This window comes from Colletotrichum tamarilloi (genome assembly GCF_030869305.1).
Source record: "Colletotrichum tamarilloi strain Tom-12 chromosome Unknown Scaffold_24.1, whole genome shotgun sequence".
Classification (NCBI taxonomy): domain Eukaryota; kingdom Fungi; phylum Ascomycota; class Sordariomycetes; order Glomerellales; family Glomerellaceae; genus Colletotrichum; species Colletotrichum tamarilloi.
Window position 1 is genome coordinate 168030 of NW_026849407.1, and position 26035 is coordinate 194064.

The 26035-nt window shown below is 56.1% G+C and overlaps 6 protein-coding genes across 6 annotated transcripts; 3 read left to right on the plus strand and 3 right to left on the minus strand.

Moving 5' to 3' along the window:
* Positions 1-65: 65 nt before the first annotated feature.
* On the minus strand, positions 66-236 carry CTAM01_07614 (uncharacterized protein; the record flags this gene model as incomplete). The annotated part of the gene is made up of 1 exon (XM_060523636.1): positions 66-236. One exon carries the CDS (start codon positions 234-236, stop codon positions 66-68), a length of 171 nt encoding a protein of 56 aa, XP_060381690.1.
* Positions 237-1038: 802 nt separating this feature from the next.
* Positions 1039-4296, plus strand: CTAM01_07615 (exocyst complex component Sec5; the record flags this gene model as incomplete). The annotated part of the gene is made up of 3 exons (XM_060523637.1): positions 1039-1378; positions 1431-3526; positions 3580-4296. The coding sequence occupies 3 exons, from the start codon at positions 1039-1041 to the stop codon at positions 4294-4296; spliced, it is 3153 nt and encodes a 1050-aa protein (XP_060381691.1).
* Positions 4297-5049: 753 nt separating this feature from the next.
* CTAM01_07616 (uncharacterized protein) lies at positions 5050-7627 on the minus strand (the record flags this gene model as incomplete). Its single annotated transcript, XM_060523638.1, has 3 exons — positions 5050-5357; positions 5410-7005; positions 7126-7627. 3 exons carry the CDS (start codon positions 7625-7627, stop codon positions 5050-5052), a joined length of 2406 nt encoding a protein of 801 aa, XP_060381692.1.
* A 2240-nt stretch (positions 7628-9867) lies between these two features.
* Positions 9868-12421, plus strand: CTAM01_07617 (glycosyl hydrolase family 92; the record flags this gene model as incomplete). The annotated part of the gene is made up of 4 exons (XM_060523639.1): positions 9868-9951; positions 10014-10541; positions 10593-11075; positions 11129-12421. 4 exons carry the CDS (start codon positions 9868-9870, stop codon positions 12419-12421), a joined length of 2388 nt encoding a protein of 795 aa, XP_060381693.1.
* A 557-nt stretch (positions 12422-12978) lies between these two features.
* On the minus strand, positions 12979-15007 carry CTAM01_07618 (uncharacterized protein; the record flags this gene model as incomplete). The annotated part of the gene is made up of 5 exons (XM_060523640.1): positions 12979-13431; positions 13485-14519; positions 14571-14658; positions 14713-14823; positions 14898-15007. 5 exons carry the CDS (start codon positions 15005-15007, stop codon positions 12979-12981), a joined length of 1797 nt encoding a protein of 598 aa, XP_060381694.1.
* A 1019-nt stretch (positions 15008-16026) lies between these two features.
* On the plus strand, positions 16027-25770 carry CTAM01_07619 (fermentation associated protein; the record flags this gene model as incomplete). Its single annotated transcript, XM_060523641.1, has 1 exon — positions 16027-25770. One exon carries the CDS (start codon positions 16027-16029, stop codon positions 25768-25770), a length of 9744 nt encoding a protein of 3247 aa, XP_060381695.1.
* Positions 25771-26035: the final 265 nt, after the last annotated feature.

Below are 26035 nucleotides of genomic sequence, written 5' to 3' on the forward strand. Positions count from 1 at the left end.
ATACGTGGAGGCGGAGGAGAGTGGTCGGGTGGGAAGGATTGGTCGTTTATCGGGAGACGGGAATTTTAAGGTCGGGAGAAGGAAGTGTTAGTAGCAGAGACGCCAGCGGCGGCCAGCCGGATTTGACAGGTGAGAAAATAAACCGCCGCTTTACCGCAGGGGTCTTGGCTGCACCGGCAGGTGTAAGCGGCTCTGCTGCAGGAAAAAAAAAAAAAACTTGTTGGCTTTCTATGCATTCATGATGTTTTATATTCTACCATCTTGAGAACTCTACAGAACTGAAAACGACTTTTCTGAAAGATGTGAATGTGGCTTTCTATACAGTCTTGTACATCTCCATAGTATCTTTGTTCCCTGAGTTGTCTTTATCCGAGGTTGAATATTCCGAAAGTGGGATCTCCAGTAAAGCGGCGGCGTGTCTTCAAAGGCATAAGAAAACATCCCGCGGGATTATCGATGACCGACCTCCTAGCACCGACTGCTGCCGAAGGTTTAGCCACGAGTTGAGCCACACCTATAACACCTTGTGGCTGGGCAGACCCCACCCTCCAACTTTTCTTCGGGTGGCAGGAACGGACATAGACTTTTCCGGCCGATTGAGGACCAGCCCGTCTGACCGAGCTCACCTCCAAAACCTGGGTGCGCTTCGGTGAGTGAGGTGCCGTCGGTGTGCGCCACAGAAGGCACCAAGTGGGCTGCACCGTTGTCACCAAGGTACCTCTCTACCTAGGTTTGAGCAGTAAGCTAGCTGCCATCTGGAACTGAACGCAAACAATTCGCCATCAAGTTGCACCTCACTTTGTTGCACTTGCGCAGTGCTTTTTGCACTTCCGGCACCCTGGTTGCCTCTGTGCGGCATTGTCAATCGTTCATCTTTGGCCAATGGAATTATTCATCTTGTACCTTTGAAACGGCTACACGTACTGCAAGCAACAAGCTCCCTCGCCGAGCCCCCAGCCGTTCCTCGGCCGGCTGGAATAACGATCGCTTTCCTCCTTTACGAATTACCACCACGATTCGTGATACCAATACCCCATAATGTCGTCAGATTACGAGAGAACTATTCTGGATTTTTACCAGCTCCCCAATCCATACCCCGACGAATGGCCAGCCGAGAAGAACCAGAGCGATGCATCCGACGATGAGGACGAGGCCAAGGACGAGAAGAAGGCGAAGCTGCAGCGCCGCAAGTCGCGATACCAGGCACTTGAGAGAGCCGTCAGTGACCGACGCAGCATAATCCCCGGCGCCCAGTCGGACAAGGGAGGTGTCGCCAACATTGTCCAGCGCGACGAGCCCGATCCCTTGGGCACCACCGACAGTGTCGTCAGGACCCTCCGCCAGCTGGGAGTCCCCATTCAGGACGATCCGCGCTTGCGTACGTGGGCTCGATATTGTGATAATGACCAGCAAGACTGACATGCGTCCAGGCAATCGATTCCTCCTGTCCTCGACCACCTTCTCTCCCGCCTTGTTCCTCTCGCAAATGCACGCGACTGCCGACACCCAAAGCTTGTTGACCGGCCTGGACATGCTGTCTCAGTCAATCGATCAAAAATCCGCATCACTTAAGGTTCTGGTGGAGACCAACTTTGAGCGCTTCGTCAAGGCCAAGGCTACCATTGATAATGTGTACAAGGAGATGAAGTATCGCGGCGCCGAGCCGCCTCCGCCGCCAACCACGGGCCGTGCTCGAGCTCACTCCCGCCACGCGAGTCGCAGCAGCTTCCGAGGCAGCAACGGCGGCATGAACCTCGCCGCATCCCTCGGATCTCCCACCTCGGACGCTCGTAAGAAAAACGCCCTCGTCAAGGAAAGCGAATACGGAGTCTCGGGTATCAAGGCGCCTCTTCTGGATGTCTCTGCCAAGGCGGAAGATGTGTGGGGTCCGGCGCTGGGAGGACGTGAGAAGGAGGAGAATCTCAAGGTTGTGTCGGCGAACCTAGATCAGTTCAAGGAGTACGTCGAACTAAGCTCTGCCATTGCCGAGAGCATCAAACGAAGAGACTACGAGAGTCTCGTGGAGGAGTACAACAAGGCGCGCAAGTTCTCAGACGATGCAAGAGCACTGGCTGCAAACGCCGCTGCGGGCTCTTCGAGCCAAGCCGACATCTATCAGATTGTTTTAGCGGCACGCATATGGCACGATGTGGACGAGCAGATCCAGGCCTTCAAGCGGGACGTGTGGCGGAAGCTCGTCACCCTTCACGGCGTCTCCAAGGCCGACAACCTAGGCCAGCAAGACCAGCACATGGAGCTGATTAGTCTGCTTCTCGAGCTGGGCGTTGACGACAACCCCATCTGGGTCTGGCTGCTTAGTCGGTACGACCACCTCAAGGGCAAGATTCAGTCGACGTCAGACCGCTCCAAGGTCGAGGTGGAGGTTCTACGACGACGCCTGGCCAACGCCGACAAGCCCGGAGCGCACGCGGTTGCATCGCATCTGCGGTCTCTGGGGCGCGCGGCCGTGGAGAACAAGATAGCCTCGGCTGACTCCGCCGACGTTATAGAGCTGTGGGAAAAGATGCTGGCGTTCTTATCGAGTATCCTATCGGCTCAAGGCATCCTGGGAGAGGTGTTGGACTTTTGGCAGACGGTTCAAGGCTTCCTGGAGGGCAAGATCCAGCGCACGCTGCCTTTGGGGTACAATGGAGAATCGCAAGTCCATCACCAGCTACCAGAGGAGCGTGCTGGAGATTTGCAAAAGGGCACGCTGGAGCTAGTCGACCTGATTCGCGAAACGGTCTTTGCCTTTTTCGCGGGCCCGCCACCCGAGGATATCTCGTTGCTCTTCTCGCCCCTCCCCCTATCACCCAAGAGTCCGCCCTCTGCAGGAGCCGGAAACCTCACACCCACCGGGTTTTTGGATCCTCGGCTGAACCTCGACCCTAACAACATTCCTCCTCCTTCGCCCAAGCGCGGCGAGACGTGGGAGAAGCTAGCGTTTTGGCCTCCGTGGTCCAATTCCGTCAGTGGTGTCCACTACCTTTCCAAGATGCTCGCCCTGGTAGGTTCGGGCGCGTCCGACTTGGCGAGCATCGGCCCCGTTGCGAATGGACTGGACCCTGGCGTCTTGGACAGGCTCAAGACGCTTGTCAACATTTCCAGAGAACGATGCGTCACCGCTCTTTGCGCAGCATGGAACAAGGACGCTGAGAATATCAAGTTCGTAGAGGACTGGTACCGATCACCGGAACTGGGCGACCTCACCCGCATGCCCTCGAGCTTTTCCGCCTTTGAAGGCGCGTTGCTTACCGGCATGCAGAAGATCCTGTACATATCCGAAGCCATGTCAAAGCCTGGTGCGGGGGATATTGTCCTCCCACCGCCTAGTAAACTCTTGCAGATGGTCAGAAGCCAGTACGTCACGACGCTCTATAAGGCGTTGAGCGGCATGGTGGAGAATGCCGAGCGATCTGTCAAGAAGGCCGACGACGATTGGACAACGGATATGGACGGCACCATTGTCGCCTCCGCCGCGCCCGCTCCCAGCGGCGGAAGAGCGACACTCGACGCGGGAGACAGGGTGAGTTTGACTTGTATCATTTTGAAAGAACTACCTACTGACATACTGTATAGAACGTCCGTATGCTCCTTACTCTCAGCAATTTGCAGTCACTCCGCGCCAAGGTCGTGCCAAGTCTCAACTCGCAGTTTGAGAATGCCTTCTCGGTCAAACTTAGCGATGAATCCAAAACGATCAAGGATGTTCTGGGCCAGATTGACGCTAGGCTCTTCCAATCATACACCCGCCCATCCATTGAGGAGCTGCGCAACATTGTCAGAGCCGGGGTTGCCTCGCCCGACTGGGTCCCTGAGGTGGGCCAGAAACCGCGGGAAGCGAGACCCTACGTCTACGAAGCTCTCCTCAGTCTCGTGCTCGTCCACACCCAAGTCTCGACCACGGCACCCACGCTCACCTCGCAGGTGCTCTCGTACCTCCTCGAGCAAACCAGCCGTGAGCTTCTCGAGGCGTTCCGCACGCGACAGAGATACACCCTCGAGGCGCTGATGCAGGCCACCCTGGACGTTGAGTTCGTCGCCCAGACGCTCAGCCAGTACACCACCGACCGTGCCTCGGCGCTCCAGAGCGAGATTTACCAGGAGCTCGATGGGCGCACCGATAACGACGCGCGCGCGCGCCTGCAGAGCGAGCTTCCCGAGATGAGGAGCGTGTTGAAGCGACTGCGTGAGGCGAGCAAGAACGAGTTTACGTGCTTCAGGAAGATCAAGCGGCCCGGCATCGGACCCTCGAGGACGGGCACCGGTGACTCTGCGGCGAGTATCAAGGGCTAGTGGCCCCCTCCTCAGTGCAGAATGAGAAAGTCAGGTATCTGGGCCTATGATTAGGTTGTAGGGGATGAATTGGTTATGAGAGAGCCCTTGGGTTGGGAGGTATTGGAGGTTCCGGGGTGTGATGCCCTGGGCCTACATTGCGCTTGGGGAAGAATCGCGCCCTGCCAGATTGGGGCGGGCGCATGAGTGATGAAATGTTCAATGTCGGATAGCCCATGTTTTGCAATAAACAAACGAATTCAATGTACGTGGTCACGATGCAGTGAGGTGTGAAGTTGAGGGCAGAAAATGTGATCTTGACTGAAAAGGGGGGTATCTATCTACCGTGACGAATTCTAAGTGAACTTTTGGTGTGTCTTTTACGACAGCCCCATCTATCTAAAGAGAAGAAGCCAACTGTGAAAACTTTTTTTTGCTTTTCCATGAGTCCCTTGTTCCCCAAGTGCCAAAAGTCTTTCTGCCAACCCAAGTCCTGTGGTTTCCTTTTTTGGTTCCTTTGTATGGGGTTTGCTTTCATGTCGCCAATGAAGACATGTCTCCAATGGAGATGGTGGTTGTGGTGGCGATAGTAGTCGTACATTCATTAAGGGTGCTTTTTTTTTGTGTTTCCTTGAAAAGGTATCTTTTTTTTCGTTTCAGTCATTCATCGTGAATTGTGCGTGCGTGATGAACGCAAGCAGGACACTGCCTCTTTGTATTTGTATCAGCAGCAGCTTACTGTCCGGTGTAATGCCGCCACGACCAATCCCCATACTAGGGCAGATCAGTCGGCAGCGACTCTGTGGGGGTAGGGGCGGTGGGAGAGGCTCCCGTCATGGGGGTGTCGGGGACGGGAACTGGGGAGGCTGAGGCCACGGGGACGGTGGAAGGGTGTGGCGGAGCGTGAGGGTGAGGGGGCGGAGGTGTGCTGTGGCCGGAGCTGGAGGCCGTGACGGCGTGGTGGTGTCCATGGTCGCCTTCCTTAGGGGGAAGCAGGACATGGCTGCAAAAGTGCAGTTCGAGGGAGCGTGAGGTCTCTGGGCTGAAGGCGCAGGTTTCGAGCTTGCGGACGACATCGTCGTCTAAGAGAGGCGGTCAGCTTACTTCTCATAATCCAAGGAAATTCAAACTTACACTCGAGGTTCAGGGCCTGGAAGAACTCGGCCATGATGTCAAAGTCCGATTCGCCGAGGTCGACGACGCTGAGCCGGCCATCAAGTGTCCGGAACGTCTTGGGGTGAGACTTTCGAAGCGTGAGGAGCATCTTCAAGAGGTCGGCAATGTCCCGGCCCTGGTTGACGTACATGGTGGGAGGGCGGTCGAGGGGCCAGCGCTGGCGGAAGTCGTCCATCTCCCACACCTTGAAGGTCCAGGTGGTCTTTTCCAGGCAGTGGAGGAGGATGAGGATGGAAAGGTACACGTCAAAGTTGATTTTGGCCTTGCCGTTTTCCAGGCAGCGCTGAAGCTCACTGATGAGCTTGTTCGAGACGTTGTTGGCTTTGCGCTCCGTGGCGGCGGATAGCTGGAAGGTGATGAGGTTGTAAATGTCCTGGTCGTCGGTGCCGGCAAACTCTTCGGGGCCAATGGGTACGACGACGCCCTGGCGCTCTTCAGATATGCACCAGCCTCGCTCTCGGTCGAGAATTTCAATGAGACCCCAGAGCTCAATGGCGAGCTTCAAGTTCTTGCCCGTCGCCTTGTTGTCGGGAAACTTTTGCGCGGCCGCCAAGACGACTTGCATGAAGTGGGAGGGCTCGCGCTCGATAAGCGTCGGCAGAATCAACTTCAAGAACTCCTCCATACGGGCGGGGAGGTCCTCCTTGTCTTGGTCAATCATGACGACTCGAAAGTCCGTCTTTGTGTCTGGGCTCGCCGTCTGCTCTTCCGTCTCGCCCTCGGCTACAGGAGGCTGCGGGCGGGGGGTAAGCAGAGCGGCGAGCGTCAGGCTCGGGCTATCCTCCCACAAAGAGACGACGAGAGAGGTGCCGTTGGAGAGCAGCTGGTATTTCTGTCTGGCGTGCTTGACCCTAGTCTGCGCCAGGACTACTATCAAGGCGGCTGAGTAGAGGGTAAGCTCTTGGTTCAGACGAGTGCGAACGCAGGGGTAGGTCCAGTGACGCGGGCCTTGGATCTTTCGGCATTGATCGCAGGGATCATTGGTGCCACAGGTCTTGCGGAGAATACGGCATCGTATGCAAGCGCCCTTCTTACGAGCGGCCTGGACCTCCTTGCGCCGGAGCGGGTTGTAGGCCTTGCGCTTGTGCTCGCTCTGCGTTCCGTTGCCGATCGGCATACGAGTGCCGCCTCTGTTGGGAGGAGGCAACGTTGGTGCCACATGAGTTGCTACTGTGGGGATGTGGTTCGTAGTCATGTAAGTCATCTCGCCCCAGGGTTGTTGAGGTTGTTGCTCTGGTTGCTGAGGCTGCTGGAGTTGCTGAGGCATAGCTTGTACCGGGAGGGGTTCGATAGGGACAGCGGCGTCTGGCTTGAGTGTCTCATTTGATCCCATCACAGGGCTGGCGACTTGAAGCGGGTCGCCGTGCTCGGCAGTAGGCAATTCAGGATCCATAAGGGAATGAGTAAGACGGGCAGTGGCCACGGCAGCGACGGTGAGATCTGATGAATCCAAAGGCGGGTCGTTTGGATGCTGAGTGGCAGCCTGCAAGTGTTCCATCTTTTCTTCAGTAGTGAGGAAGCTGAGAGGGTTGGTGCTGTCATTTGAGGTGGATTCTGTGAAAGTCAGCTCATCTGAGTTCGCGATCTGAGTTTGAGTTGGAATAATGAGGTGAGATGAAGCAACGCTCCTTCCTTGTGAACAAAGAGAATGAAAGTAAAGAAAAAATGACACACCCTTCCGCTCACGACCAGGTCGATTTTCGTAACTGCAGGGCGGGTTCTCGAGGGTGAATTGCTCTTGGACTTCAAAGCCGATTCCGAGTTGACGAACCGCGGACTCGGATCGGTCGCGACCAAGTGCTGAAGGCGCCCCCATCTCATTCTCTCCAACTTGTCGCGATGCTTCTGCGAGAGTTCGGAGGGCAGACCAGTTCTCAGGTGCTTCGGGGGCGACCTCGGCGACGGCGACGTCAAGCTGGTTGAGTGGGAGATTCATTGATCGCGGGGCTGATGAGCCGGAGTGAAGTCCGGCGAAACCGAGTGCGGCGTTGATGCGTTCTTCAGGTGTGATGGCTGGGCACTTTTCCGTAATGTGCTTGTGTAGGACCTCGCCTCGACCCTTTGGGAAGTTTTCACCACACAACTTGCAGGTGTGAGGGTATCGGTTGCTGGAATCAGGAAGTTTGGGGCCCCGGGTGAAATATTCCCCCACCACGGGGTTTGGTTTTCGACCCATGATGTAGTCTTTGGCGCGTATTCCAGGCTGGATAATCCAAGGGAGTTGCTGTTTTTGGCGCAAACTTGGTTCGTTGACCTCTTACAGCTCGGTGCTTGAGATTCAGCACACCGCAGAGTGGTGGTGACCGCCCAAGAAATTCTGCCTTCGAGGTCGATATGTAGGAATTGGCAACGGACCAGCAATCTGAGATGCCGAGGCGATTGACTGTTCGATACGGAACAGGTCAGAGACGCCACCGGTCAAGAAATGCCTCGCCAGGCTTTTACCAGTGGGCGACAATGAACGATAACGTGGGCTGGACCTGCGCGATGCGATGCGATTCACAGATTCTGCCACGGCTCACCGACGTTGGAAGCGACAAAATTCTCACACCGCTTCCCATGTCGGATAAATTTCGTGGTGGGGCCGAGCAGACCTTTCTGGTCACGTGAGAACCCCACCACAAAGTCTGTCACCACTGCGTAAGTACCTAAGTACCTTGGATGTGAGCCACGAGAGCTTCTTTCGATGTTTTCCCCTTCATACATGCCAGATTCTGTAAGGGCACTCGACGAAATGGCTTTACGTTTTTAACAGCCTTCACGTTTTTATGAAGAAGAAGAGCTGTGAGGGAAGGCATGAGTGTGTGACTGGAGTTGAAATTCTGTCGCAGCATTGAGCTTGATCTTAAACTACATACATGCCATTCAAGGTGACCAAGCTTGTTTTGAGACTGGTACCTTCGAAAGAGCTCTTTAGATCTGTCATCTCAGAAAATATAAATTGAGCGACGCTAGACACTCACTTTAGATAAGAAGTAAACCCGGCTATCCGAATGATGCACCTCGAACTCCAGCTCTAGATTCAAAGGATGCGAAGCCCGCACTGTTCAGATCTAGCAGATGTACACGTGCATTAGCAAAGTCGCATCATAGGCCCTCACTTGGTCGAATCACCTCCTGCATCGTACAGCAGCGGCCAGCCTGAGCTCTTCCAGTCGTAATGCTGAAGGGAGATGCGAGGAAACATAGTCAAAATATGCTACTCCCGACAACAGATCATCAGTTCACATTCATCTTATCCAGACGTGAGGTGGTCAAGAGGCAGTGGCTCGTGTTCAGTCGTTCCTGAAAAAGGTGGGGGGAGGGGCAGTCCCGTCGGGGGGTGTCTCGGGGGGCCGCGAAGGAGTGGGTCACTCCGGGCACGGGGCCGAATCAAATGACACGGCGGGGGTGACCTCGGCCGCCGTCTCAGATAATAAGAACCCGCCACATGCGCTAGCGTCTGGCTGACATTATCTCTGTTGGAGCTGTTTCCCTTTTCCCCAATGAACTTAAGTCTCGGCATTTTGGGGGCCCCTGATCTTCGTAGCCAAACTCAATTCCACAAGGTGCCTGTCAACCTGTTGGTTCACAATATACTTTGAGCATCTTATTCTAAGATTTTGGGGGCAGAAAGTCTACTTTCCGCAACCCTACCTCAAGTTCCAACAAGAGCGACGTTTCCCACGCACGATACCCCGGACAATTAGATACTACATAGAACCACTTTACCACATGTTGGGGGTCGCATCCGTCTTTTCCGCCCCCCTCGGCCGGGCGCCTACGGTTCTAGCTAGACCAGGGGGGAGCTACGCGACGGCCGAGCGTGATGTGGGTTACGATGCCACGCTCCCCCCTTGTGACGAACCAGTCAAAACACCAAGACCTTTGCGCCGCTACCATGGCATTTCCGTGCCGAACCGCATCCAAGCTTCTGGTTGTTTGCCCGTATTCACCTATCTCCTTTGTGTGTCTTAAAGAGTAATGGCCAAGCTCCCATCTATCTGCCTTCTCTCACACACTCTCTTTTGACCTCACATCTTTACGGGGGCGTCATCCTCCATCTACCGTCACATCAACGGCTCTGATCCAGTCATAGTCTCTCATTTCGGCACGTTGCATGTCCCTCGTTACCCCCCTCTCCCTCTCACGATCCTTACAGCAACTGGATCTTAGGCCCGTGGAAGCTCCTGCAACGTCGTTTCGTGCCCTCCGCATGAGAGTCGAATTCCTTCGTTTTGATGAGACTCCCCTCATTGTCGTTCATTTGCCTTTTTATCTTGCGTCATCAGATTGAGGTGTCATCGGGAAGTAGATCCAGAGGATCAACTTGGCTCACTGTGTTGATAACAAGAGTATAAAGGTACTGCTTTATCCCGTGTCTTGTACGAGTTTCGTATGAATCGGGGTACTCATCCATAAGAGACCATAATCAAGATGCGCCGGGCCGCTCTACTCCAGCTCACTTCCACCCTGGTGGCAGCCCAGTCCGCCGACCTAGCCAGCCACGTCCTAACAGACGTGAGGTTCCCAGACTCACACAGAATGCCTCCGTAGAACCACAAGGACTAACAGACACCCAGACCGGCTCCGTAGGAGGCGGAAACACCTTCCCGGGCGTCTCCCGCCCGCTGGGCATGGTCAAGCTAGGCCCGGACCTCGAAAACGGCGTCGACGCCTACTCAGGCTACCTCCCCGCCGGCAATGTCACCGGCTTCTCCATGCTCCACGAGTCGGGTACCGGCGGGGCGCCCAAGTACGGCGTCGTCAACCAGATGCCCGTGGTAGGCGTTCTCGACAACCCGCTCCAGGTTAATCAGAGCACAGATACCCGGGCCCGGCCGGATGAGACGGAGCTCGGGTATTACAGGGCGTTCCTCGGCTCCGGGGTCGTGGTGGAGTTGGGGGCTTCGGAGAGGGCTGGGATGTATGCGTACACGTTTCCTGGGAACAATGGCAGTGGCGCGAGCAACAATATCATTGTTGATGTCTCGCATGTTCTGCCATCGTATAGGGGGCAAGGTCTCGGGCAAAACTACCTCGGCGGAGGAATCGAGGTATTCGATACCAGCGATGGGGTTCACTACGAAGGATACGGGTACTACGATAATGTAAGTCCATCGCCTTCATGTTCTCGAGCCACGACTGAGACCTCGGACCAGGGCTGGAACCGCGCCGCCGAGTGGAAAGTCTTCTTCTGCGGCCACTTTGACCAGCACCCCTCCTCCTTCAAAACCTTCCTCGGCACCGACCTCACATCAGACGCCCTCTCCGCATACGGCAATGAAGCGACCTCGTACGAATCTCGCACGCAGCGCCTGGATGCCGTCTTCACATTCGCTGACCCGGCCGTCACCTCCCGCGTCGGCGTATCCTTCATCTCGACCGCCCAAGCATGCCGCAACGTCAACGTCGAGATCCCCGCGGGGACAAGCCTCTCCACCGTCAGGACGGCAACCCGCGAGGCGTGGACGACAGAGGTGCTCTCCAAAGTGACGACGACAGAGACCAACACAACCAAGTTGGACCAGCTGTACACGGCCTTGTACTTTATGAACCTCCTCCCCACCAACAAGACGGGCGAGAACCCGCTCTGGGAGTCGTCCGAGCCGTACTACGATGACATTTTCACCTTCTGGGATACCGTATGTCTCTCCCTACCCTTCTTCCCTCGTGATCCAACATCTAACACACAAAGTTCCGCTGCACCACATCCCTACTCCAAATCCTCCAACCCCAAGCCCACGAAGAATTCATCCGCTCCACAATCGACATCTGGCGCTTCACAGGCTACGCCTCGGACGCCCGCTCCTCCTTCTTCAACGGCGCCGTCCAGGGCGGCTCCAACGCAGACAACGTCCTCGCAGACGCCTACGTCAAGAACGTCCGCGGCGCCGTCGACTGGACGGACGGCCTCGCCGCCATGCTCACAAACGGCGAAACCCCCCCGCCACCCAACAACGACCCGCGCGACCCCTCCTCATCCACAAAGGAAGGCCGCGGCGCCCTCCCGGACTGGCTCGACCTCGGCTTCATCTCCCCAACCTACGCCCGCGCCGTCACCCGCGCGGTAGAGTATGCCGTCAACGACTATGCCATCTCCCAAGTCGCGCGGGGCCTGGGCCAGAACGACACGGCGGACGCCTACCTGCAGCGCTCCCGCAACTGGCGCAACCACTGGAACGAAAACATGACGGCCCACGGCTTCAACGGTTTCCTCGGCCCCCGCAACGCAGACGGCTCGTTCCCTCTCCCGGCACAAGACCCCCTCGACTGCGGCGGCTGCTACTGGGCCGAGGCGTACTACCAAGCCACGCCGTGGGAATACACCTTCAACGCGCACCACGACGCCGCGCACCTCATCGACCTCGCCGGCGGACCCGAGCTCTACGCCGCGCGCCTGGAAAAGACGTTTGAACCGGGCGGGTACGCAGGCAACACCGCGTTCGGCAACACAATCTTCAACCCGGGCAACGAGCCCTCCTTCGGCACGCCGTACCTCTTCAACTTTGTCAACAAGCAGCACCTCGCCGTGCGCCACGCCCGCTTCGTCGCCAAGTCGTACTACAAGCCCACGCCGGACGGGTTACCGGGGAACTCGGACGCGGGGGCAATGGAATCCTGGCTGCTCTGGAACATGATTGGTCTCTACCCCCTTACGGGCCAGACAACGTTCCTCATCGGCTCACCCTGGTTTTCCGACTTGACCATCGCCCTTGGTGGTGGTCGCGAGTTGAAGATTACCTCGACGGGTGGGTCCGAGGACGTGTACTACGTCCAGAGCCTGCGCGTCAACGGACAAGTGTGGGATAAGACGTGGGTGACGTGGGATGATATCTTTGCCGGGGGCGGGACGCTGGAGTTTGAGCTGGGGCCAGAGCCGGTGGAGTGGGCCACGGGAGAGCTGCCACCGAGCCCGGCGAGCGTCGTCGGTGGTCAGAAGGAGGAGGTTGCGGCGCTGAGACAGCAACGGCAGCGGCGGTGGCGATAAGAGGAGCAGGACGAATAAGAGGTGATTGGATGAGTTGCTCTGCGGTTGCGATACAGACAGACATGCTTGCCTGTATCACGACAATCATCTGGACCAAAAGCAAAAGCTCAGCCCCCGATAGGGGGCCTACGAAAGATCCAAGGAGGCCCATAACGACCTCTGCCGTCATGTGAATGAAGCTTGGATTTTTACAAGAAACGGGACTCGAACCCGTGACCCATGGGAGCGGGGCAATTCAGAGCGAGCTGACATTCCCCGCCACGCCATGGGCCTTGGTGACAGTATCAAACAAATTTCTTCCCTATAGTGGCATGGAGCGTGGGTGAAGGTGGAATACACCAGAGGCGAAGAGAATCTAATGTATATTCATGAAAGGGAAACACCAGCTCTGTACCCAGATGTATTGATACATGGCAACCCCAATATCAGCCTTTGTGATGAACAGTGGACTCGTATTCCTCGCAAACTCCTCGCTATGCCAATATTGCTGAAACATAGAACACGAGAGTAAGGGTATCGAACTTATAAAATGCAAAGCTACCTTGTTCCGGGCTCTTTTAGCGGGACTCGCCACCGCCCCAAACATTCTTGTTGATCTCCTCGTCGTCCCCGACACCAAAGTTCTTATTGAAATCGTCTTCTTGCTCGCTCTCTGCCCACGGCGATGCTGTTGCCTCTTGCAAAAGGGGAGACGCTTCCGGCTCGCTGTACGACTTGGAAGCACTCGCTTCGGGTTCAGCCTGTTCCTCGGCTGCAGTCGGCTGAGGTGATGGGCTTTGAGGCTTGGATGACGGCCCAGAGGCGGTACGATCGGGGGATGTCTCAGCTGCAGCGACTTGCTTCTGTTTTTGCTTCTTTTTCTTCTTGATCGTAACTACGGCTGGCTCGCTAGGCCGAGGAGACACACGTAGACGCTCAACTGTCGACCGTGGCTCGGACGCAAATCCTAAACTTCCCTGAGAGGACATGTACCGTTGGCTTAGGGGGACATTAGCAGTGATGACGGGGTACTGTACTTTGTTAGCAACACTGATCGTCGTCATGACATTCTTTCGGCACTCACATTCCAATCACCAAACTCTAACTCGCGCGCCTTGCCGTAGAGACGCTCATCGTCGTTGTCAATCTCGGGCTCGCCGGTGAGACCTTCATTGAAGGTGCCGTTGGCAGAGTTGTACTCTTCACTCGGACCACCCGCAGTTCCTTGGAGCAAGGGGTCGCGTTCGTTCAAGTTGCGATTCGTCTGGCGATCGACCTGACCGGGCGTCGGGATCCAGTACTTTGCCTTGCCACCTCTTGTGTACCGCATGCCCTCGTCGAGTCTTCCCAACCTGGCGCGAGACTCTTCATGCGCCATGATCTTGTCGCCCGAGTCGAAAAACCGGTAGCCATACTTGTCGCCCATGAATGTTTCCTTCGAGTCCTCAATGAGATCTTTGACACCAAACGCATCGCGGAATGCAAACTTGACGGGCATCCGTGCCGAGGAAATCCTGTTATCCGCGAAATCGTGCCACGAAAAGGCATACCAGTGGGCAATAGCGAACGCCGGCATCTCGATACAAATCAGGGCGTCCTGGATGGCAGCGGCCAAGTTATCGGGGCTGTACCCCTCGACATTGTCTGGGATGGCTCCGAGCCAGACGAGGATAGACAGGAAGAACCCTTGCCAGTACGAGGCAAAGATGATGAGCTTGACGCACAAGAACTTGGGCACCGGACGGAAGGGCAGCAGATCATCATGCATGCATACCCAGAACAGGCCGAGTGAGTACAGACTGATGGTGACGCTGAGGTTATAGATGATGCCGCTCCAAAGGTAGCCCGACTCCACGCCAATGTAGCCCTCCTGGTAGGTATCTGTCGCCTTCATGATAACGGTGGCTAAAGCCAGGATGGGTTTCAACCACGCGTACTGCAGAATGCCGCGCTTGATGGCGAGGAACGTGTGAGGATCGGAAATGTCGACGCGGGGCAGCACATGATGCATAGGCCACAGGTGGGAGACTGGCTCGCGGCCGTGGGTCATGATGATCAGAGCGCGTTCTCCGCTGAGATAGTTGATAAGGAGCTGGAAGAAGGTGTAGATGGTGAAAGCCTGGCTTTGTTAGCACTTGTGGGACATAAAGTGCCACCAAGCTATATTCACCTCGTAAATGTCTCGGACAGGGTCGAGGAAAGACGAAGCCTTGATAGAAACCATGCTTGTCCAAGACGATATCGAGTATATGGGGACCCTTTGTTCGTTAGACTCTGGTGCTTATCGTGTTCTCAAGGGACAGCCAACGTACATGAGCAAGATTCGAACGACATATCGCTGGAGGAGTGGTTTTCGATAGTTTTTCCTGCTAGACGTCAGCTTTCGTTGGAGGGGGAGCGCGGGCGGGATAGGTAGCATACGACTGGAGGAAGATGGATCTGCGAGTTGCTCATTAGCCTCAGTTGCGCCAGTTAGGGTAGCACGACAAGGACTTACATGGCTGACAGGAAGGTGGCTATCAGGGCGGCGACACCTGCAACGATAATGGTGGCCGTGGTCAGCTTCTCGCCTGTGCCGCCCGCCATGTTGACCTCGAGGCGGGACATGGCGAAGGGTGGTGTTTGTTGTGTTTGAGGAATGTCGTCTACCTCATGGCTGTCGGAGGACGGAGTTCAGGAGAGGCAGAGGGCGGAACAGCAAGCTTCAAGCTCGGGTATGGACGTCGCAAGGCGGGGGAGCGAAGAAGATGATTGTCAAAGAGACCTGGAAAGAGAAAGAGAAAGAAGATGACGACGGCCGTGCTGCGAGGTTTAGGTTTAGGTTGTCATGAGCAGCTCGTGACAGGTGCGTAATTTGGTACGTATGCGCGGCTCAAGGCCCAAGGTGGAAAGGTCAAGCTGCAGACGCCGTACTTTAGCCTGGGGGTACGTCCCTACCTAGGTACTTAGCATACAACACAGGTACGTACGCGGGAGGTGACAGCTGCGCATCATTCGCGTGTGGCCAATGACTTTGCATTAATTGTTAGGGAGGTCCATACCGGCAGCTCCCCTGAAGCTTTGGTTTCACAGCGTGCTTGAGCGTGTGGGGTAGCAGTGAGCACCACCTCACAGTGACCTTCCACTGACCCGCCCCATGTGTCCACCGCCCATACCGGGATTGACCTCCGCTGCTGGGCTGCTGGGGGGGTGCGGAAGCTACGACCACAGCTCCGTCAGTGGGCCACCTCCTGGGGCACGCGGGTTGTCATTAGCGCGAGACACCCGGGCCCCGTCGTTGGGAACGCTCGGCGCGACTTGGAAATGCGACTGGGCTGCTAGAAAGTTACTGGCCTGTGATCCCACACCAATTCAACCTCAACCGCATCGCACACATTGCGCATGCTTTAATGTTGCGCTGTCTCACCGATTCCTCACCCATCCGACTATCCCATCCTACTCTGTACAAACGATACTCCCGATACCCCTAACAGCATCTACCGCGTCCTACGAGCGTACCGTCACCCTACGAACCTACCATCACAACACCGAGCGAGCGACGACGAAACCGCGACATGGCAGTGGGTGGACGAGGACAGCTCCGACGTTGATGCCAGCTGAGGCATTGTTGATTCGTCGCCGTCAGGATGCCGCAAGAAGGGGAGCCGAACCCCACGCCGACCGAGACTCCGGCCTTTCGATGGGAGTTTCTCGTATACTTGATCATATGCGGTGCTCTCGCCGTCTTCTTCCTCCTCTACTTCAACAGAGCCTTTGGATCGCTCCTTTCGTGGGGCATACGAACCTACACATGGCATCGCTACCGACTCTACATAGACATACAGGCCCTCCAGGTCTCGCTTCTTGGTGGACGTATATTCTTCACCGGTCTACGATATCACGGCAATAACGAGACGTTCCTGATTCAGCATGGCTACGTTACATGGCGATACTGGCTACGGCGAGTGCGCGAGGTGGACATAAAAGCTTCAGCACAACAGCAAGCTGAGCAGGCTTCTGCCGGGACAAACGGACGACACTCGAATCTGCCCTGCCGAGTTACAATGTCTCTGGTTGGCCTGGAATGGTTCATCTACAACCGGAGCCCTGCCTATGACAGCGTTCTGGCTGGCCTCAAGGAGCCCACAGCGACTGCCGAGAACGTGTCGACCGCTTTCGAGTCCAAAGACGAAAACGCTTCGCTGAGAAACCGAGGACAGAGGACGACCGAGAAGCCGGAGCCGTCGCCAGATTCCGCAGAACACGAAAAGGAGACGTCTGGCGCGGCTCTGCTGTCGAGAATTGGCAACACCTTTGGACGCCGTGGATCTTCGGCTAGTCAGACTAGTACCCCCTCCGATGGCCCGGCTGGCAGCAACGATGATGTTCAGGCGGACTCGGATTTGCCATTTCTCCTGCAGCTCTTCCCCATCTTTGTGACATGCCAAAAGGCAGCTGTAGTCATGGGAAACGACAACACCAAGGCCATATTGATTGTCAAGGCCGATGGGCTCTCTGGTGAAATCGATGCCTCAAAGACGTCCACTCCGGACCCGTATAGGCAGAACTTCAAGATCAAGTTTCAGCACCCAATCGTAGAGATGCGGGAGAACGACGACTTCAAGGAAGACCAGGCGACGAGGGCCAGCCGCGAAAAACAGGCAGCCCAGGAGCCTAGTCCTACGTACAAGACTTCATTCTTCCGGCGGCAGAGACGCCGCACGCTGGGGACACTGCGCAACTTGGTGCCGTATTGGCGGAAATCCGTCGAATCCTTCTCTCTGGGCTCGCGCAGTCCGCTCACCACCGCGGTGTCCCAAATACCTGGCTCCAACCAGTGGCAAGGTTTAGCCCGCTATTTGGACGAAGATGAGCAGGATTCGAGGTTGCGGTGGGCGGGCGTCGAGTATGCTGCCGAGTCCACCGTGGTAGACAGCCCCGAGGCGACGCTGACCATCTACTGGGATGTCGTAGGCAAGGTAACGGCCGAGGCGGCGAGCAGACGTTCGAAGGAGAATGCTGCAACGTACATCAACGGCGACGAGGCTCCCGGATGGGGCATGAGTCTTGCCATCAACGGCGGCGTGGTCAACTACGGGCCTTGGGCAGACCGACACCGAGCGGATCTTCAGCGTGTCTTCGTTCCCAGCTTGTCAAAAGACGCCGTTCCCGCGACGCCTTTGGAAGAGGGCGCCTACCGCGTTCCCACGCAGTTCAAATTGTTTGTCGAACTGCTAGATGAGGTGACGCTGCATATCCCTATTCGAGAGGACTCGAAGAATTGGAAGTGGAAGGGCAAAGAGCCGCCCATGAAAGCTCCGCCTCAACCGATGAAGCGCAAGCAGAGAAACCGTGCCAAGAAGAACACAAAGACAGACGCGGCACCCACCCGTCCCGGAGGCTGGCTCGACTTCATCGTGCCTGGCAATTCCACATTATCCTTCACCATGGACATGCTTGCCAGCCAAACGGGGTACCAGATGAAGCTCGACGTCGACCTGCCCAGTACCGAGCTCGCGACCAGCGTGAACCACGAGCTTCTCTGGCGTTCAGGGCCTCAGCGTATTTCCTGCGATCTTTCCACCCCCCTTAAATGGAATACCCTCAGGACGTGGTACTTCAACATCGTCACAGAACAAATGGAACTCTTTATACTGAGAGACCACGTCTTCCTCATCATTGACCTGGTCGACGACTGGGCATCCGGGCCACCGGCCGAGTATCTTGTCTTCACGCCCTTTAGATATTACCTCAATCTCGAGCTCCGCGACGCAATGCTTTACCTAAACGCCAACGACGGCAATATCATCAACAACCCAACTGATCTGGAGGACAACGCCTACGTCATAGCCAAAAGCCCTTCCCTCATTGTAAACTCGTGCATCCCCATTGACAAGTTCCGGCCAAGCATGAATACCGTACCCTTTGTTCTGAGTGCCGAGACGTTTTCGCTGTGGCTACATGTGCCTCCATGGAATACGCAGGGCACGTTTCTCACATCAAAAGAGATCGGTCATGGCGAGAACTTTGAGGTTGACGGGAAATATCACTACAACGCCACGACATCGCCGGCCAACATTGATACCCTAGAAATCAACCTTAGTCTCCAGTCCCCCACGGCAACAATCTACGGATTCATCATACGATATGTCTTGGTTCTCAAGGACAACTACCTTGGTGACTACATCCACTTCAAGACGCTCGAAGAGTACCAAGACCTCTTGCAGCTCAAGGAAAGCAACCCGGATGCAGAGCTCGCAAATCGCCCACCTCCGAAAAAGTCCAACGACTTGGACGTAATTATGAGCGTAAAGATTGACGACCTGCGCCTGCTATTGCCTGCCAACCTCTATTCCAGCCAGCGCAATGTTCAGGTCGAGACTGCCGGCCTCTCCTTGGACCTCCGCTTCACAAACTACTACATGGACCTGCAGGTCAATCTCAACCCCCTGAACCTGTCTCTCGGAAACGCACAGTCAGGCTCGGAAACACCCATCAGCGCAGTGTCCAGTACCCAGCTGTTCATTGACGGCCTCACCATCTACGGACACCGTCTATTCGGGCTTCCCCCGAGCGAGCCAACCTACATGTGCAATTGGGACATTTCCGTCGGTACCGTATCGGGAGAGTGCTCTGCCGACTTCTTGACGGCACTCATGGGCGTGGGCAAAGGATTCGCATTCGAATTCGACGATGACGAGAACGCCTTGATACCGCTCTCTTCCGTCATTGTATACGACGTCACTTTCCTGAGGGTGGCTGTTGAGGCGGTCCGCGTCTGGTGCCACGTCGACGAAGCGGCATTCTTGTTCTCGACCGGTACCCTCGACATCAAGTTCAACGACTGGGCCCGTACGCACTACTCTAGGCGAGCCGACATTCGACTCCCGGATCTTCAGGTCTCATGTGTGAATTCGGAATCGGCAATGAGACACAAATGGAAGTCTCAGCACGGCGTCGAAACAGACGCCTTCTTCCAAGCCAGTATTCGCGTGGCCATTATTGGAAGAAAGTTTCATTTCTCTGAAGAGCGCAAGCTGCAGCAGGAGCTCATCCGTCGAGAGGATCAACGGGCTGGGCGAACTGAATTTCTGCTTTTACCGGGCATCTTGGAGGAAACGCTTCCTGACCAGCTTGACCCGCCGGCCCAGGGCTTCCCGCCGGTCCCGCACCCAACGGTCCTGGACGGCGTCGAGGGAGACCAGCGGTCTTTTGATAGTCGTTCGGCCTTTAGTCGATCTCGACCTCTCCGTCACAAGAGCTCGTTTCTATCCACGTCCACCGCCTCCAGCACTAGCAGTGTGGTGAGGCCAAGAAGCTCTGTGAGATCGCGAGCAAAGTCTAGGCAGTCAGACATGTTGCACCCGGATAGCTCTGAAGCAAAAAGGGGTGGGCAGCACCAGCGAGACGTTTCTACGTCGACCGGCCGACACTCGGCATTCTACAGCGCCATTGGAGACGTGAGAGATGCAAGCCACCACTCGTCGGTGGCCTTCTCGAGCCAATTCTACACTCCGCCGTTTCCCCTCGAGAGCGTTCGGCCTGATACGTCAGAGGCTGTCATGCAAAGCATCGAGGAAGACGAAGAAGCGTCCGCCTTTGGATTCTCTGAATTTGGTCTCGACGACATTGACCCCGAGTCTCTGACCGAGGATCGTGCTCATAACAGCATCATACTGGAAATTCCGTCAGGCATCACTGCGTTCTTGAACCCCTCAGCTGTCAAGAATGTGTCGCTATTACTCGCGGCGCTACAGCCGAGTGATCCAGATGATATCCTGGACGCACTACAAATATCATCAATGACGGAAATCTTTGATCTCCAAAAGAAGAGGAAGGTTGCCGGCGAAATCACCGATGTACTCGTCAGGGTCCCAAAGGCCAGCATACGCTTCCTGAACTCTTCCACCGTCGACCGCATGAACCCCGGCGGAGAAGAGCAGGACCAATACGACGTGACCGTGTCAAGACTATCGCTGTGTCTCCGCTCGATCGACGCATGGAAGGACCCGTTGAAGCCCGTTGAGAGCAACAAGAGAACCTCCGTGCTGTTGAAGCTCGGATCTGCCGAGGTGTCAGCCTCAGAACGGCTTTCAGGGGCTGAAGAGAACCAAGCAGCCTTTATGGCGCAGATTGAAAGCGTCATGGTATCACTGGGCTCAAAAGACGTCACGTACATTGACGCAGACATTGGCAGCATCAAGAGCAGCACGGCATCAGAAAAGATCGAGTACCTTGCTTCACTCATCCACAGGACCGGAGTTGTCGCTGCGGAACTGGGAGAGGTGCTGGGCCAGACAATGTCTCGACACGAAGACCGCATCAAACACTTCGTCTACAAGCTCATGACCGAGGGGCATCCCATTGGTGACCCATCCTTCTTGACTCGCCCATCAGCAGTGTTGCGATCTGCCGAGGAGCATCTACGCACCTTTGATTCGTGGAAGATGGCTGCGAGACTGCGTCAAGTCTGGACACACCTGCCTGCGGCCTTCAAAGAAGACCTGCACTTGAGCTGCCTCGCGGCATCAGCCTCGCCACCGGCTGATGCTGCGCAGCGCGTTATTGATGCTTTCCAACGATGGCGCAGCTGGGACCTGTCCGACGTGGCCGATTCTTCACTGATCAAGAATGTCTTCGGAGCGGTAAAGGTGGACGACAAACCCGCATCGCCCGATCTGCCGATCCTGGCCGCCCTGCGCCTCAAGGACGTCCAATTGCTTCTCGACCCAGGGCCAAAGGAGAATAGAGTCGTCTTCTCTGACTTGACGACGAGGCTGGAGCAGAAGGCAGTGCCAAACACCGATGGAGCAGAAGATGTGTCAAAGAACATGACTGTTCTGAATGTCTATTGTGGCGAAGCTGCCGTCATTCTCAACTGGGAACTGTGCGAGCTAGCCGAGGATGTTTTGCGACTGTACAACAAATCCAGCCGGGCTAACAAACCTCCTCAAGAGCCCAAGAGTAAGCCGAAAGTGGACAACACCTCAAAGCCGAAAACCCAAAATGCATTCCACGTTGTGTTGGCGGTCGGGCGAGGCTCCGTTGAAGTGGACACTATCAACCTCAGCGCCACCTCTCTCGGCCACAACATGAAGGTGTCTTGCCTGGTTGATGCCTATGAAACGACTGGCTCATCTATCAACTTCATCCTCAGCTGCGATGCAGTAACGTCCCGCCTCCATCATCGGTCGGAGCTGCTGGGCATGTTCCAGATCAAGGACCCAAGCATCATTGTTTCCCACGAGCTCTTAGAGACGGACACGACGTCATGCCACACTATCAAATCGACGGCCAGCAGTCGCACCTTGACTTTTGCCGTGAAGCAAGATCCCCTCTATCTCGTAGAAGTCGCCGATTATCTGGTCAAGGACGAGTTGACTCAGATACATAAGCTCCAGAAACAGCTGCCAGAATCTCCAGCGCCGCCCCGCAGGAACAGCATCAAGATTGCCGAGCGTCTGTCCTCCTTCAGGGTCAACGTCGCAATGTTCCTAGACGAGTACCGCATCAGCGTCCCATTGCTGCAGTCAATGACCTACAACATCTCTGGCGTTGTAGCGCGCGCAGCTGTGGCTGCCAACTTTGGAAAGGAACTCATCTTTGACTTTGACGTAAAGGAGAACTCTCACGAAGTCCGCATGGACGTCAGAGACCGTCAGCGCAGCATATCGCTTCTCCGTATCCCGCCGACCAATGGTCGCATCGTCAGTCACATGGGCCAGGGGGAGCACTCGGTGTCGGTGTTTGGCTCTGTCGAGCTTATGCAGTTGGACGCCTCTGCGGTCTACAGCCTTTTAACCGCTCTCAACCGACCCCAGATCTCTAGTGCCGTCAACGAGCTTCAGGAGGGCACAAAGGCGATTCAGGGCCACATTAGCGAAATCTTTGGCGAAAAGGCCATCACCAAAGAGAAGCCGTCGCCGCCTGAACCCGACTCGAGTCTCATCTACACCATCCATCTCACCTTGGCCGGGATTGAAGTGTTTGGAAACACGCCCCTCGTGTCTGAAAAGGATCCTACAGCGTGCCTCTCCTTCAAGCTGGACAGAGTGCACCTGGAAGTGGCCAACCGTCACGGGTCTCACGGGCCGATCCTGGCTCAACCAGAACTACACATCAACCTGCGTCAAATTCTCATTGATGTGCAGAAGGGCAGGGACAACGCCATGAGGTCCTGTGGCAGCCTCGCTCTCGGCGCTCTCATCTCGATGAATACGCGGTGCACCGAAGACGGCACCGAAGAAAGGTCATTCAACTTTAGAAGCGACGGTCTAGAGATCGAGCTGTCCCCGGAAACCGTCTCAACGGTAGTGGCTGCTCTGGGCTACATGGGTGACAAGATCAAGGACCTCGATACGTCGCGCGAGCTCGAGTACCTGCGCAAGATCCGACAGACTCGGCCTCGCATTGCCATTAATGATCAGGAAGAGGCAGAGGAACCAGACATCATTGACTCGTTCTTGTCGTCGATTGTGTACCGCTTCGAGGTGCGCGACACGCAGATTTCATGGCTCGTTGGCGACCCCTCGGATGAGCTACTACCGTTGGCGGGCAGCAAGGAAGACCTCATTCTGTCCGTTCAGCTTGTCAGCTTCGGGACACGCCAGACCAAATCAGCCAGGCTCTCCATTGAAAACTTCCAGCTCCAGATGGTCCCTCCCGGCCAGGACAAGAGTCTCAGATCGCTTCACTCGGCGCTGCTTCCCGAGGTCGTCTTCAACATTGCCTACGTGTCCAATCCAAACACCCGCAGCTTGGCCTTCCAGGCAGTGGGCAAGTCGCTCGACCTGCGCCTGACCTCGGGCTTCATCATTCCTGCTGCGATCCTCAAAGATTCCATCAGCCTTTCCATGCAGAACGTGCAGAGAGCGTCTCAAAACTGGACTACCGGGACCGCACCGCCCAAGGTCGAAAAGGTGGACGAGATCAAGGAACCGGCGCCACCGCAGAGAAGCATACTCGGCACAAAACGGCTAGAGTCTCTGCTGGTGGACGCTGACTTTTCGGGTGCCGTGGTCTATGTATCAGGAAAGAAGCCAACAGACGGACTCCGTGGGAGCTCCAGGACCGGACGGCCTTCATTGGCAGGCAAGTATGGTCAGTTCAGCACGGATGACACGGGAAGCAGCACTGTTCTCAGATCACCAGGTCTGGCCTGGAAGTTTGAGTATCGCGACAACGGAAACGAAGACCCTTCTTTGTACGGCGAGATCAAGATTGACGCCTCGAGCAACATCTTGTACCCGTCTGTGGTGCCCCTCATCATGGACATGACAACCAGCGTCAAAGAAGTCGTGGGCAAGGACAAGGATACGCCTGCGTCAGCGGCAGCCCAGACTCCGGCGGCAGCGGCGAAGCCCAAGGCTGGCAATGAGGATAATATTCTCACTGCTGATCCAAACGCCGTCATTGGACGTCTGAAGCTGAACCTGGGACTGCGCATCTGCCGTCAGGAGTTTTCGCTAAGCTGTCAGCCCATTGCACGTGTGGCTGCCACGACTTGCTTTGACGATATCTACTTCACCGTCAACACGGTGCGCTCACAGGAACAAGGCAACTTCTTTTCCATCTCGGGAGCCTTCTCCAAGCTGCAAGCGTCCGTCCAGCATGTATATTCGCGAGAGTCTACAGGAAGCTTTGACGTCGACTCGATCGTGCTGTCGCTGATGAACAGCAAGCATGTTAGCGGAACGAGCGGCGTGTCTGCCATTCTCAAGGTCAGCCCGATGACCGTCTCCATCAACGCCAAGCAGCTTCAAGACTTTTTGCTGTTCCGCGAGATTTGGTACCCGACGGAGCTGCGGAACACCACGACGGCTCCGGTCGCCAAACTCAACACGGAAACATCACAACAAGGCCACTTGGTGCAGAGATATCAGCAGGTGGCCGCCACAGCAGCGTTCCCCTGGACGGCGACCATTTCGATTACATCTCTTGATGTCAGCGTAGACATGGGTCAGGCCATTGGCAAGTCGGTCTTTGCCATCAAGGAGTTCTGGGTCTCGTCAAAGAAGACGTCGGACTGGGAGCAAAACCTGTGCCTGGGCTTCGAAAAGATTGGCATAGACTGCACAGGCCGGTTGAGCGGCTTCATCGCACTGCAAAAGTTCCAGCTGCGGACATCCATCCAGTGGCCAGAGCGAGAGGCGGCGCTCAACGAAACGCCCCTGGTACAAGCATCCATTGGATTCAGCCAGTTCAGGGTGAAGGCCGCCTTTGACTACCAGGCGTTCCTCGTCGCCGACATAACATCTCTCGAGCTCCTCATGTACAATGTTCGACGCAGTCTCGAAGGCACCGGTGATAGGCTCGTCGCCATCTTTGACGGAGACGCTGTGCAAATCTTTGGCACCACGACGTCGGCAGCACAGGCCGTATCGCTCTACCAAGCGTTCCAAAAACTCATACAGGAGAGGCGCGCCAACTTTGAAATGTCGTTGCAAGAGATTGAGAAATTCATGAGGAGGAGATCATACCAAAGCGCCGCCTTGTCTCCCCATCTCACAAGCGCGCCAAAGCTTCCAGCCGAAGACACGCTGTCGAAAGCGCCCATCTCGCTGGATACAGATGTTGTTGTTACACTTAAGGCACTGAACTTGGGCGTGTTTCCGAGCACATTTTCAGATCATCAAGTGTTCAAGATGGAGGCTCTCGGCGCGGAAGCGCGATTCGCGGCCAGCATCGAGCAGCGGCGCGTCCACAGCATCTTGGCACTCACCCTCGGACAGCTGCGGATCGGACTCGCGGGTGTCAGGAACATTGAAGCGCCCAAGACGCTCAGCGAGATCTCCGTGGAAGACGTTGTCGAGCGAGCCACGGGATCGCGCGGTGGAACCATTCTCAAAGTGCCCAAAGTCGGCGCCGTGATGCAGACGTGGCAGACACCGAACCGCAACCGCATCGACTACATCTTCAAGAGCGCGTTCGAGGGCAAGGTGGAGGTGGGATGGAACTACTCGCGCATCAGCTACATCCGCGGCATGTGGGCGAGCCACGCCAAATCGCTGGAGCAGACGTGGGGCAAAGAGCTCCCGCTCACGGCGGCGCTCACGGCGATCAAGGTGACGGGCGTACCGGACGCCGACACGGAAGGGGGAGGAGGAGGAGGAGGAGGCGACGGGCAGGCGGGCGGGGGACCGTCGCAGCAGCAGCAAAAGATCACGGCCGAGGTCAACGTCCCGCAGTCCAAGTACGACTACGTTGCGCTGGAGCCGCCGATTATCGAGACGCCTCAGTTGAGGGACATGGGCGAGGCGACGCCGCCGCTGGAGTGGATCGGGCTTCACAGGGACCGGTTGCCGAATCTGACGCACCAGATTGTGATTGTGGCGTTGCTTGAGTTGGCCGGGGAGGTGGAGGATGCGTATTCAAAGATTCTGGGGTCATGAAGGGACTTTGGTCTTGAGGATGGGAAGGCGAAGCCGCAAAGGGCCACGGCGTTGAGTCACTCGGCAGACAATCGTTTTCGGCGTTAAAGGAGTTAAGCATTTGGGTCGTTGGACCTTGAGCATCACTACGGCACATTGGGGGATACCATTCAAGCATCGACTTATTAATCAAAACATGATATTATTCCCACGGCGACTGACACACCCGGACTTGTGAGTGACGAGCCCACTGTGGGATGAGGCGCATGCAGTGACAGGCAGAAGT